The sequence below is a fragment of the Equus przewalskii genome, chromosome 11 (genome assembly GCF_037783145.1).
Source record: "Equus przewalskii isolate Varuska chromosome 11, EquPr2, whole genome shotgun sequence".
NCBI classification, from domain to species: domain Eukaryota; kingdom Metazoa; phylum Chordata; class Mammalia; order Perissodactyla; family Equidae; genus Equus; species Equus przewalskii.
The window spans coordinates 30189750-30203608 of record NC_091841.1 but is presented as its reverse complement, the minus strand read 5'-3'; the positions used below and the strand labels follow the sequence as shown (position 1 = coordinate 30203608).

The 13859-nt window shown below is 55.7% G+C and overlaps 1 protein-coding gene across 11 annotated transcripts in view; it reads right to left on the bottom strand.

The window, feature by feature from the left end:
- Positions 1–13859, bottom strand: part of ANO1 (anoctamin 1) — a 168342-nt gene that overhangs the window by 139846 nt on the left and 14637 nt on the right. For 4 of the 11 annotated variants that reach the window (XM_070564373.1, XM_070564380.1, XM_070564374.1 and 1 more), the window contains exon 1: positions 12883–13124. The exons of 2 other annotated variants lie outside the window; for them this stretch is intronic. In XM_070564373.1, coding sequence (XP_070420474.1) covers positions 12883–12940 — 58 coding nt within the window. In that variant the 5' untranslated portion in view covers positions 12941–13124. Of the gene's footprint in view, positions 1–12882; positions 13202–13859 lie in introns of those variants that run through there. 5 more of the 11 variants (XM_070564375.1, XM_070564371.1, XM_070564376.1 and 2 more) reach the window with 3 other exon arrangements.

Genomic DNA, 13859 nt, shown 5'->3' with positions numbered 1-13859 from the left:
CCCCTTTCTCCTGGTAACCACCAATCAGTTCTTTTTGTCTGCATTTTTAATTTCCACCTGTGAGTGGAGTCATACAGAGATCGTCTTTCTCTATCTGGCTTATTTCACTTAACATAATACCCTCAAGGTGTATCCATGTTGTTGTGAATGGGACGATTTTATCCTTTTTTATGGCTGAGTAGTATTCCATTGTGTATATATACCATATCTTCTTTATCCAATCATCAGTTGATGGGCACTTAGGTTGCTTCCACGTCTTGGCTATTGTAAATAATGCCGCGATGAACATAGGGGTGCGTGGGACTTTTGGAATTGCTGATTTCAAGTTCTTTGGATGGATACCCAGTAGTGGGATGGCTGGGTCATGCGGTATTTCTATTTTTAATTTTTTGAGAAATCTCCATACTGTTATGAATACATTTTTTATGGTGGCTCTGAACGGTGAGTCCATCCTCATCAACTTGTTCTCTTTCAGGAAACCAAGGGCCCGGTACGGTTTTCTCATGTCTAAAGCCCCACCAGGGTAGATTTCTTAGGTCACGGGGCACTCAATTTAAATTGCATGCCAAAGAATTGCCTGAGAAGGAGCCAGCCCGGGTTTCTCAGGCCTGTGTTGTACACGAGAAGCAAGTGGTCTCTGACCACAGCCCGAGAAGAGAAGCCCCCCAGAGCTGCCCAACCTTTGTCCCAGCTGCCCTTGCACCAGCCTCTCGCCCTTGCATAGCGATTGGTGGTACGGCAAACTCAACAGGGAGCACAGAGCTCGCACGTGTAGACAGAAGCCACACCGTAATCCCACAGTGGGAGTCAAGGTCAGCGAGAATGTTTTCTCGCACAACTGCTTCAGGCGGCCAACAGCAGGGCTGGGTGCTGGCACCGCCGTCTCCTTACTTCTTCAAAACACCTTCTGGAAGTATTGCACAGAGAAGTGCACACACTTACAGAAAAGTGCACAGCTCGATGAGTTTTCACTAACTAACCACACGCATGCTCCAGCCCCCCGGAGCCCCCTTCCTCACCCCAAAGGGAAACCCCTCTCCTGAGTCCTGTCTCCCGGGATGCATTTCGCCTGTTTTTGCATATTATATAAACGGATCACACAGTCTGCACCTTTTGTATCTGCCCTCCTTTGTTCCCCACGGTCTTTGCGATTCTTCCCCCGCGTTGCGCGCATTGGCAGGCAATCCACCCGCTCGGCTACGGAGAGCTGCGCGGCGGGAACGGGCCTCATGTGTCTATCCATCCCAGTGTCGGTGGGCCTTTGGGGAGCTTCCATTTCGAGGCTGTTAGGAACACTGCTGCTGGAAACGCCCACGCATGTCCTTGGATGAAGAAGGGTATGCATTTCAATGGCGCATCGGCCTGGGAGTGGCTTCGATGGGCCATCAAGGATGCATTTGTTCAACAATAGAAATGCCGCCTGTGGACTTTCCAGAGTATCAATTTACACTCCCACGGGCAGCCTGTGAGAGTTCCAGTTGCTTCCCGTTCTTGCCAGGGCTCGGTGTCGCCTGCATTTTGCATTCTGGCCCCGCTGGTGGGCGGAGGACGGTATCCAACTGTGGTTTCGCTTTGCATTTCCTGACTGCGAAGGAACTCGAGGGCCTTTTTGCATGCTTATGAGGTCCCTCCTTTTAAAATGCTTTTCAATGACCTGACCTGATTTTTGGATTAATGAGAACTGTGCATCTCCCCGGAGAGCACAGTGACAAGCCTTCTCCTATAAGCAGGTGACACATTTCGTCTTTCTCTATAAGGAGCGCAAACACAGAGATGAAACTTCTGGCTAATTATTGGCAGAAAGGAGGGCTATCGGTCCACGTGTTCCCCAGGGCTTTTGTGAGGCCGCGACCTCACTTGACCCTCATCCAAGAAGTCGTCTCACTCCGTTCCAGTAACAAAAGTTTTCTCTGGAACGCTCCCCTGGGAGTTCTCGGTAAGCACCTTCCTGAGGCCGCGTTTTCGCAGAGATGGGCGTCCGGTGACACCTGACTCAGAACCGATTCAGAAGGCGACAATACGGGACACCGGGGGCTTCCCTGCCCTTCGTCTTTGAGGAAACCCTTGGGTCTGTTATCAGACACTCCCAGGCCCTCGCCCACCCTCCCCGTCTCCACTTTCACAAAAGGACGGGGACTCTGGCCCACTCGATCCTCAGCGAGGCCCAGGGTCCCAGGCCAATTAGCAGCAAGAAAAGGCTGCAGGACAGTGTTTCACTCGTTGACGTCTTTACTGAGCACCAACCGTCTGTCTGGCTCTGTGCTGGACGCTAAGGATTCAGGATGCACAGGAGATGGGGTGGGGGGATCCTTGACCACCTGCTGTTTACGTCTCGGAGGCGGTGGGCAGACGGTAAATGAGTCCCATACACGAAAGCCCAGGGACAATGCTCAGACACCGCTGGAGGGAATGGAAAATGGGGAAGCGCTTCGGGGCTGTTTGGCAGCTTCCTAAATAGTCAAACACATTTCTATCCTATAAGCCACTATTCCAGTTGCCGCATTCATCAGAGAGGGGAGAACACACGTCCACAAAAAGCTTTGTTCTCTGCCTTCGCTCATAATGGCTCTAAACGGGAAACAAGCCTGGGGTCTTTCTAAGAGGACGGACAGGCAGGCTGTGGTCCATCCGCACGACGGGATGCACGCAGCAACGAACGCACGGCTGGCGTGCAGGAAACACTGCGTTGAGCACCAGAAGCAGGACGCAGACAGCGTTCATACCATCTGTAAGCAGTTTTAGCACAGGCAGAATCATTCCATGGGGATGGGGTGGGGGGGTTGATGGGGAACGGGCGTGAGGCCACTGTCTGGGGGTGATAAGAATAGTCTATATCCTAATGGGGCGGGGGTTACACAGATGTATGAATTTGTGTTAAAATTGATGGAACTGTCCATTAAGATGCGGGCATTTCACTGTATGTCAATTACATCTCAGTTTAAAACATCGAATTATGAAGTGTGATCAGGGCTACAGAGGAGGGCACTGGTGTTGGGAGTGTGGTCACGGGCACTCTGGGTCAGATGGAGTGGATTAGGAAGGTCTTTCTGTCAGACGACATCAAAGGCAAGAAGATGAGAAAGAGAGGAGACTGCTTGTGCAAAGGCCCTGTGGCTGCCATCTGGGGAAGTGGCTGGGAGAGAGCCTTTCCAGAGTCACTGGTGGACTTTCATTTCACAGCCCCGTGGCCTGTGTGACCAGTGGGTCTGACTTTTCAGAGCCCAAGGTGAGCTCTGCCTGCCTCTGGCCTGGGCTCACTCCTGGCTCCTTTCTGGCTCCATCTTTGGCTTCCTTCATTTTTTTTTCACTCATCTTGGTGTTAATTTATGCTATGTTCATATATTTTACCCACATGTATAAACTGACTGTAATCTTTTATTTGGGGGATGGGAAGACAAAGCAGGGCATTTTTTAAGAAATAAAAAGTGAATTAGGTGTAAAATATGAACCAGTCCAGGTATGCCGGGGGAAAATGGCTGTCCGTCCCCCCCCTCCCCCCCACCGACGCCCCACCATCCAAGAACATTGAGCAAAGACTTAAACATTTCGGGTGGTTCCAGTGCCACCCACCACCCAGGGAGTGGCCGTTCTGGGAAGCCCGAGTCAAGGGAGATGACCCCGCCCTTGCTCGTTCAGGCCCGGCCCGTTCCTGGGACCCCAGCCTTTGAGGAGCTGTATTCGTCTCTTCAAGGCGGCAGGAAATACTGGTGGCACTAGACCCATCTCAAAGGTTAGTCACCAACGTGGCCTTCCAAAGACACTTCCCAGGGTAACCATCCTTAGACTCTGAGCTTCTTGTGAGATTCGGGAGGAGCGGGGAGAGAGCCAGACCTGGAGTAACCACACAGGAGCCCTAGTCCCGCCTGTGCCACCCAGCTGCTGTGTGACCTTAGGAAGATCACTCAACCTCTCTGAGCCCTGGTTTCCTTCTGTTACTAGGAAAGCGAAGGGGTTGGCTTTCTCCTTCAGGGGTCTCTGGGGAGGGCCAGGACATTCCTTAGCCTCTTTGAGGGCAGAAAAGCACTTGTCCTAAGGACTATTTATTAAAACCCATAACATAATTATTTACAGATTTCCCCTTTCAAATGGAGGCTGGAGAGCCTCTGTGTGTGGACGAGGTGGTCAGCTGAGGTCAAGACATAATTTATTGCTCAGCCGGACGCTGCCAAGCACCCAAGCTTTGATCAAGCGAGAGTTTACACTGTTTGTATTCTTAGTCGCATATTGTTTAATTTATAACCACAACAGACAGTGGGTGTGTGACGAACGCGGACGATAAATGTTGGTTCCGAAAGAGCCCACGTGCGATAATAATTCAGCAGACTCCGCTCACGATGGTTTCTTAGTTTCGTGAGCTGACGGCTCTGATCCCAAACCTTCTAAAACCCACGAAGAAATCTCCAGTACCCCGAACACCGCAGTTCAAAAGAGGAACGAGGCCCCGCACGGCGCAGACGCCGGACAAGCCCCATCGCAGCCCTGTGTGCAAGGCCGCCATCCCAGCGACGTCGCATGTCGGTGGCGTGTGCCCCGATGGGATGGGAGGAGAAGGGGTTCACCTCTGTGGTCTGCGTCCCCAAAGCCCACAGCCCCGTCCGATGGTGAGAACCACGGTCCCCCGGGGCGAGTTCCACAAAGCGACCGAGGGGCATTGCTCAGACCCGTCGAGGGCGTCAAACCCCAAGAAAGTCCAAGAAACGGTCACGGCGCAGAGGGGCCGAGGGAGATGTGACGACCAGCTGAGATACGGTGTCCTGGAGAGGCCCGTGGTCCAGAGAAGGACATTAGGTAAAGACCAGGGACATCTGTGTCAAGTGCAGACTTCAGTTAATAACAATGTATCCACATCGGTTCACGAGATGTGACGTCACACCACAATGATGGAAGATGTGACAACAGGGGCCCCCCGCGGGGGGGGGGGGGCAGACGGAACTTTCTGTACCGTCTTTGCAACAATCCTGTAAGTGGAGACTGTGCTAAAAGAACGAGTTTATTTAAACAGAAACAGAGTAACGATGGTGACAATTATCCGAATCTCACTGGCTGGGAGCGAGCCCTGCTCACCGGGCTCCTGGCGGGGAGCTGGCGAGAAGCGGTCCGAACCCAGCTCTCTATGGGGTCTGCAGGAACGAGCTTTAAAATGTGTCGTGCAAGGTGATGAAAGTCATTTGAAGCTATTTTTGATGTGACAACATAACCCCAAATCAGTCACATTGATAATTTTTAATTTATACCTACCTATATATAGAGGAAGATTATATATATTATACAAACTACATTATATAGAGCTATCTCTCTATATCTATCTTCCTATATCCATCCATCCATCCATCCATTGATCCATCTGTCTACCCACCTATCTATCTGTGGGAAACCTTCCCACACTATACCGATATCCAAAATAAAATATTTTTCGCTTAAAATCACTCCTTTATCCTATAACACAGGAGTGAAATACAACGGCATGTTTAACGCCCAGGAGGACTTCTGAGACCGAGAACTCCGTGCCAGGGCTCCCTCGGCCCGAGGGTGAGGCTGAGCTGGCCCCCGCCCCGCCCAGGCCCCCTCCAGCTCTGGTCGTGGGGGTGTAAGGGTAAACCAGGGGGTGTAAAATCAAAGTGGAAAAACAGCCCAGCCCTTGCCTTCTGGAACTTGGTGACGCGCGGGGAGAGTGACACTGACGAGATACTCGGAACGGCGGATACGGGGCAGGTGTGTAAGCGCTCGAGGGAGAGAGACCTGGTGCCGAGGATGCCTCTGGCCACCAGGCGTCAGGGAGGGCCTCCTGGAGGAGGTGATGGAACACTTCAGTCCTACGTGTGCCAAGACCCCAGGGAGCAGGGAAGAGAGCATGAAGGACCATAAAAAGGCCAGTGAGGCTGAACAGAGAGGACGAGAGCTGGGGGTGAGAAGGGGATCCAGAGAGGCTGGTGGGCACCCCCTGAAGGGCTGGGGCTGGGGGGGGGAGGCCACTAAGAGGGCAGGGAGGGGGCAGCAAGGTGGACACAGACGGGCCAGTGTGGAGGCAACAGCACATGGAGGAGAGGGCAGCACAGACGCGGGGAGCAGTGGGCAGATCTCAGCACTGCATAGGAACCGTGTGACCCGGACCAGGCGAGGGGCAGAATGTGGGTCAGAGAAGAGCGGGGACAAAGCCCCTCGAGGCTTTGGGACTTGCATAAGACCCGGCAGGCCGTGGGAGGGACCCGAGCCCCTTGGACAGAGGGCGGAGCTGGGACCCGTGGTGCAGCGGTTAAGTTCGCACATTCCGCTTCGGCGGCCCGGGATTCACGGGTTCAGATCCTGGGTGCGGACATGGCACTGCTTGGCAAAAGCCATGCTGTGGTAGGTGTCCCACATATAAAGTAGAGGAAGATGGGCACGGATGTTAGCTCAGGGCCAGTCTTCCTCAGCAAAAAGAGGAGGATTGGCAGCAGTTAGCTCAGGGCCAGTCTTCCTCAAAGAAAAAAAAAAAAAAGAAGTTGGACACTACATTTTAGCCCAAACTCCACCTGGAGCCCACCTCCCAGAGGTCGCAAGTAGGGCCCTGAGCCATCGGGCCGCACCCCGCCCTGCATTCTCCACCTGCTCCAATCTGCGGCCATGCACTGTCCAGGAAACACAACGCAACAGAAATCATGCCGGTGATGCCCTTTTCAACACCTCACCTCTATGCTTCACTCCCCCGCAAACGGGGTGTTCTGGCTTCTGCACCGAAGTGCCACATAAGTGCATTAAAAAGTCATTATATCCCCAAGGCCGTGCGTGGGCAGAAAGCATTCTGGTTGTGTGTAAAAGGGAAAAGATTGAGTCTTAGGTGGGAAGGGCACTGTTTGCACACCCCGCCCAGAGGCCAAGAGGGTGCCACTGGAGATAGGAGCTCTCTTGGGAGGCGGCTGCTGATGCATGGGGGTGGGCTGGCAAGTCTGGGGCCTGGCGGGGCTCAGCCGTGTGGGGACCCAGAACCAAGCCGAGTTGCGGTGAAAGGCCTGGGGTGGGGGTGGGGGCAAAGTGTCCCCCTGGCTGCAGCAAAGAAGCTGGCTGAATCACCACACGAGGCATCCACTGCATGCCCAGGTCCCTCCCAGGGCCAAATGCATGAAACTAGCAGTTTGTCTCCCTGATGGCCACGTGACCATGGGCAAGTGGATTTAGAGGGCCAGGATGCTTTTAATACTTCCCTACACAGCATGAACCCCGACACATGCCCGGGGCTGAAGGCTGAGGGCGTGATGGAGGCTGCGCCGGGACCCAGGCCAGGTATGGGCAGCAGGGGAGAGGGGAAGCTCACAGGAGCTATGCCAGCCCCCTGCCGTGGTGCCAGCAGCAGCAAGGCCCCCACGGAGGATGGCCTTCTCCCCAGAGAACTGGGGAGGCAGCAGCCAAGTGAGGGAGGACCCCAGGCCTGGAGCTGGGGACCCAGTTCCAGTTCTCGTCTGGCTGCCCCTAATACTGGCCTGAGGCTCAGGGTGTCCCCTGCCCAGCTTGGAGTGGCCCATCCTCCCTGACAGATTCACAGGACTCTTGGCTGGGTGAGCATGGACATGTGACTTGCTCTCTCTGTGCCTTGGTTTCCTCATCTCTCAAGGAGGGCTCATCGGTTACTAAGGGAATGAGTGGGGTTTAAAGAAGGTGACACAGATAAAGGGCTTGCACCAGTGCCTGGAATAGAATGAGTTGGCAAAAACTGTCAGCTGACATCCATCCATCCACTCATCCATTCACCCATCCATCCATCCATCCACTCATCCATTCACCCGTCCATCCATCCATCCATCCACTCATCTATCTACCCACCCATCCACTCATCTATCTACCCATCCATCCACTCATCTATCCATTCATGCAATCACTCACCTATCCATCCCGCCATCCATGCATCCACCAAGCCCAGCCATGCCACGCCCTATGATGGTATCAGCATGTAAGCGTAAACAAGTCCACCAAGGGAGGCAGACGTGCTGGATGCGGTTAACCGAGAGCCAACCTGCTGCTCGAAGGGAAGTGACAGCTGAGCCCCTGAGGCAGCAACATGAGGTGGGGGGTGGAGGGTTGTTCGGATGGACTCATTCTCAGCACAGACAGCTTACTTAGCCAGAATCAGGAATTTCCACAATGTAAACGTAATTTCCACAATGACAACGTAAATCTGCATAGGCTGTAAACCCCACGAGAGCATGGACTGTAGCTACAGCTCCTGACACTGTAACTGGCCTGGAGAAGGAGATCCATCTACGTCTGTTTAAGTTGAGTTGATTTCTGTATCAAACTACAGAGGTACAAGACAGTATCCTCAATTAGTCACATTACAGGACAGAAGAGAAGCTCACTGTATGTATGAGGGCATCAGACGATGTTATCAAGAAAGTAAAAAGACTACCCACAGGATGGGAGGAAATATTTGCAAGTCAAATAACTGATAAGGGTTTAATATCCAGGATATATAAAGAGCTCCTACAATTCAACAACAAAAAGACGAACAACTCATAAAAAAATGGGCCATGGAATTGAATAGATATACAAAGAATCTATACAAATAGCCAATACGCACATGAAAAGATGCTCAACATCATTAGTCATTAGGGAAAAGGAAATCGAAACCACAAGGAGATACCACTTCATACCTACTGTGTTGGCTGCAATTCAAAAACAAAACAAAACAAAGTAACAAGTGCTAATTAGGATGTAGAGAAGTTGGAACCCTGGCACCACCTGGGCATTGGGAAGGGTGGGAAGGTAAAATGGTGCAGCTGCTGTGGGAAGCTGTGTGGTGGTTCCTCAAAAAGTTGCAGATAGGATCCAGCTATTCCGCTTCTAGGGGTACACCCCAAAGAATGGAAAACAGGGGCTCGAACAGAAACTTGCGTGCAGATTTTCATTGCAGCATTATTCACAGCAGCCAAAGGGGGAAATAACTCCAATGCCCATCGGCAGATGAATGAATGGACAAAAATGTGGTCCAGCCACACAACGGAATATTATTCAGCCATAACAAGGAATGACGTTCTGATACACGCTACAACATGGATGACCTTGAAAACATGTAAGGTGTAATAAGGCAGCCACAAAAGAACGAAGACTGTAGGATTCCACTCCTCTGAGTATCTAGAATAGTCGGACTCACAGAGACAGACGAGAGGATAGAGGTTATGGGGGGCTGGGCGGGGGAGGCAGAAATGGAGAGTTACTGCTTGACGGGTGCACGGCTTCTGTTCGGAATGATAAAAAGAGTTTAGAAATCGTGGAGATGGTCGCACAAGGTTGTGAATGGACTTAGTGCCACTGAACTGTACATTTACAAATGATTCGAGGGTTAGGTTACGTATATTTAACCCCAATTTAAAAGAACAAAAACAAAAAACCAAAGGCAAACCCCTCACCTACCCCCACCCAAACCCACTTCTGCTCAACCCAGGAATCCCAGAGGCGTCCCTGGTGCTTCTCTTACCCTCCAACCCCACGTCCGATGGGTGGGCAATTCCTATCGGCTCTCCTTCCAACAGAAACCCGGAACCTGACCCCCCGCCCCGCCCTGCCCCGCCCCTGCCGCCCGCATCAGCATCTCACACCTGGGTCACTGCAAGAGCCTCGTTCCACCCTCAGCTTGTTCTCTGTGCAGCCGCCAGGCGCGTCCTGCCCCAAACTAAGACAGCTCCGGTCCCTCCCCACTCCAGACTCTCCAGTGGCTCCCACTCGCCCAGCCCAAGTCCTCGCAGTGGCCAGAGGCCCATCACAGTCCGGACTGCCCCCCTGCTCCCTCCCTCCCTCCCTCCGCCCGCCCCGACTTCACACTCTCTGCCCAGAAGCCGCTTCCCCGACCCGGTCCAGGTGTGTGTTCCCAGGCCGCCCGTCACAGACGGCTTCCCTGGTCACCCGATTTCAGACCCCCACCACCCCCAGCACGCAGCAGCCTCTCCTCCGCTCCACCTGTCTTCATGGGACAGACACATCGCCAGGCGACATACTAGATATTTAATTCTTCTGCACGGTCAAGAAAGCTTCGTGAGGGTCACGCCTTTGCTCTGTGCCCTGCTGCGTCCCCTGCCCTGAGGACACAGTGCCAGGCACCCAGGAGACAGCTCTCCCGTGCCCTCCCGGTGCTACAACAGCACGGCCAGCCTGCCTGGGCTTCATGTCCCACCCCTGCCACTTATCAGCTGTCCCACCTTGAGTAATCTCTCCGTGCCTCAGTTTCCTCCTCCGTAAGTTGGGCACACAGCAAGGTCAGAGAATGAGCCAGGAATGCCAGCAAGGATGCAGTAACCAGACCTCGCATGCCTGGCACACGGGGGCCCGCTCACCAAGTCAGCCATCTTTCCTCTTCCTGCCTCCTCCCCTCCCTCCCTCCCTCCCTCCTCTCTCCCTCCATGCTCAGCGTGCCATCAGCGTAGATATGGGACACGTGGGGCATCCCAGCAGGGTTTTGAGGGATGAGCAGGAGTGAGTTGGGCAGACGTGTCTGGGTGGAGGGACACCCCCCTCCTCCCCCTCCCCCTGACTCCACCTGCCGTGGCGGGAGGTGCAGACCACGGGCTTTTGAAGAAATAGCTTATGAATAAATGATGAGGGAGCCACTCAAGAAGGTGGAGTGGGAAGTGGCATCTGGAACAATCGATTGCTCAAGGGAAGTGGGAACCAGCTGGTCCCCAGACAAGTCGCAGGACGTCGCGTCTGACTTCACCTCTGGGTCTCACGGACTGAGGCTCCTAGTGAGGAGGAGGAGGAGGAGGAGGAGGAGAACAGCCACGGTGGCGGTCCTCACACACAGAGCGGAGCCACCATGGGGGAAAGGCTATAGACTCAAGCCATCTTCACAACAACCCTCTGGATTGACAGATAAGGCCCAGAGTGGTTAAGTAAGTTGGCCAAGGTCACACAGCTGCAGACAGCAAAGCTGGGGTTCAGAATCAGGCTCTCCACGGCTACACTACCCTGCGGGGCCTTCCCCTCTCACACAAAGCGGGGGATTCAGCTGCAACTGCCAATGGCAGCATCTGGGTCTTAATTACACCCAGACAGATAAAGAGTGGCCTGACGCGTTAAGGGTTTGTCCCGGCATTTTCTGCGTACTGGCTGTGGGAACCCAGTGTACCCAGGTACCCGGTGGCAAACCCAGGAATGGAGGCTGGGGCACCCATCCTAGGGTCTTACTCCTGTCACTGCCACTGAAGCCCAGAGCAGGGGAAGGGGGCCAGTGCCCTACCCACCACATCCAGCCCAGAGGCAGGCAAAGGGGCCAGAGGGGCTCTCCTCCCCCCGGAACGCAGGCTGTGGAGTCATCTGTCCATGATTATGGTCAGACCTGCACTGAGGAAGGTTCCTGAGATCCTCAAGTCTGAGACATGGCCCCAGCCCAATTTAAAGACCCCGAAGATGGAACGGCAGCCCCAGCTAGTGCCTTCTGTGCGCAGGAATCAGTTTCCCTGCCACGTCTCTGATGCACTTCTGGCTGACTTGGCCGGGCGTGGGGTACAGGGCAGCCCAGACTCACAGGAGCTGGGCCCCGACGTCGCGGGGTCCAGTCTTGGGCCCACCGTGTACTACTGTGACGTCTCAGCTTCTTGTGTGGACGTGGGGATGGTTCTGCCCCCACCTGACAGGCGGCACTGAGGACTCAGTGTGGGAAGTGCTTCCTTCTGTGCCCGGCGCGAGCTGAGAGCTTGGGGAGATGTTTGCAGATGCCGAATTTGGGGTTCATGTTTCCACCCGGTTATAGGAGTCATTTTTACATTTGAGCTCGAGGAAGCCACTCAGGAAGGCAGGACAGCCTGGCCGGGTCCTCCCGGCTGACTTCCCAAAGGTGCCCCCTCCCTCCTGCCCCAGGTCTGGCCCCCTCCCGGTGCCCGGCGGGGCCCCTCTCTCTTCCTCCTGGGCCCTTAATGGGTGAGTGTACGGTGCCACTTGTAGAAAGAACTCAAATTGCTTTTTAAGAAGCAGGGGGACAGGACAAGTTTCTCCATGGGAATCCAAAAAACAGGTGTGGGGGAGGCGAGAGGGGGGGAGCACACGGGCGAGGACGGCTTCCCATGCTATGGTGAGCAGCTCCCCGCTCGCTCGAGGTGGCATCCTCATGGCAGGGCACAGAGTCCTAACCAGGGTGCTCCAGCCGGCAGAGCTCAGCTGTGTAATTAAACCAATCTGAGTGCGCCCTGTTACCCCTTGTCACTGTCCCGTTCAGAGATCTGTTTAATAACCTCTGAACCGGGAGGGGAAAAATCATCCAGGAAACGTTGCTTGGGTCATTTATTTTAAAATTATTGGTACAAAAATATCCAGAGTCGTGATTTATGTGCAGGGAGGGGCCGAGGAAGTCAGGGACACCCCCTCCCAACTCATGTCCAAGCCTCATTTGTCTCCCTCCCCCCCCACACCCTCCAAGTTCCTCCGCAGTTTCCATTATGACTCCAAGTCATCGTAGTTACTTTATGTCGCAAATAAATCTCCAGAATAGCACGGAAATATTATGTGTATTAATAGCGCCTGTAAAAACATCCGAAAACCTTCCAGCCGCCGGGGCCGCGGACACGGCATGGCTGGGGATGCTCTCCGGGGATTGCGAATGGCCGGCCCGCTGGCAGATGCCCGCCCGGGGCCCGGCCGCCCCCAGCCCAGCCCAGCCCAGCCCAGCCCAGTCCGCGGCCCGTCTGTCCGCCGTCTGTTTGTCTGTGGGTGCCCCCAGACACCTGCCGCCGACAAACTCCCTCTCCCACCCCACCCGCCCCCGGGGAGGAGCCGAGGGGAGGGTCCCCGCCAGCGGAGACGGGGGTCCCTGTCTCCTGTTCCTCCTGCGCCCCTCATTCCCGGGGAAGCCACTATCCTTGGGCGTCCCCGACGCCACTGCCGCCGCCCTCGGGGTCCCCCGCGCCGCCCCTGGATACTCACGCGCTGCGGGGTCTTCCTTAAAGGACAGCCCCTCGAGGCCGATGTCGCCTTCCAGCATGGCACGGTTCGCTGCCCGGCTCCGGGGCGCCCCGGACGCACGGGGTCCAGGAGAGGGGGCGACGCACGGGGTCCAGGAGAGGGGGCGACGCACAGGGTCCTGGAGAGGTCTGCGGCGGCTCCGAGGGTCGGGGTCTGAGGCCAGCTCCGGAGGCGACAGTCCCCCCTCCTCCTTCCCAGACGCAGGACGCGAAGCCGCGCGCGCGCCGGAGCCAAACTTGGCCGCCCTCGCGCACCGCCAGCGCCGCTCCTCCCCCTCGGCTTTTTGGGCTGGGGGTCCCCGACCGCCTCCCCGCCCCCTGGGGGCTACCTGCGGACGTCGCCCTCGCCCCGCCCCACGCGCTGCGCGACTCCCCCGCGGCCACCCGGACGCGGAGCCAGGGCGCGGGACTCTGGAGACGAGCAGCCGCCACGCTCGGCCCGCGGGTCCCGGCCCGCCCCCGGCCTCCCGCTCCGCGGGGCGCGTCCCCACCGGCTCCCCGACCGTCTTATCAGTCGAGGTGGCCGGTGGGGCCCCGAGCGGCCGTGGGGCGCGCCCCTCGCCAGGGCCCCGGCGAGGGGGTGTCGACTCCGGGGGGGGGGGGTGGGGGTGGGAAGGGGGGAGGGAGGGAGCGACCCCGCCCTGAGAGAGGGACACAGCATGGGGCGATTCCTGGGTGACCCAGTTCCAGCAGAGAGTAGTGAGTACCCTGCCCCCTATCCCGGGCGGCGGGACCCTGACCCATCGCTCCATCAATGGGTCAGAAGAGGAGGCGAGAAACCCGGGGACGAGGAGATCTGGAGGTTAGAGGCCCAGCGCCGGCCTGAACTTGAACCCCAGCCTGCACAGAGCTTAGGAATCTAGATAAAGTGAGAACTGTCCCCAGATAGGAGGGAGATCCTGTTATGTGAGGACTCGGGTTCAGCAAGACTGAGATGAC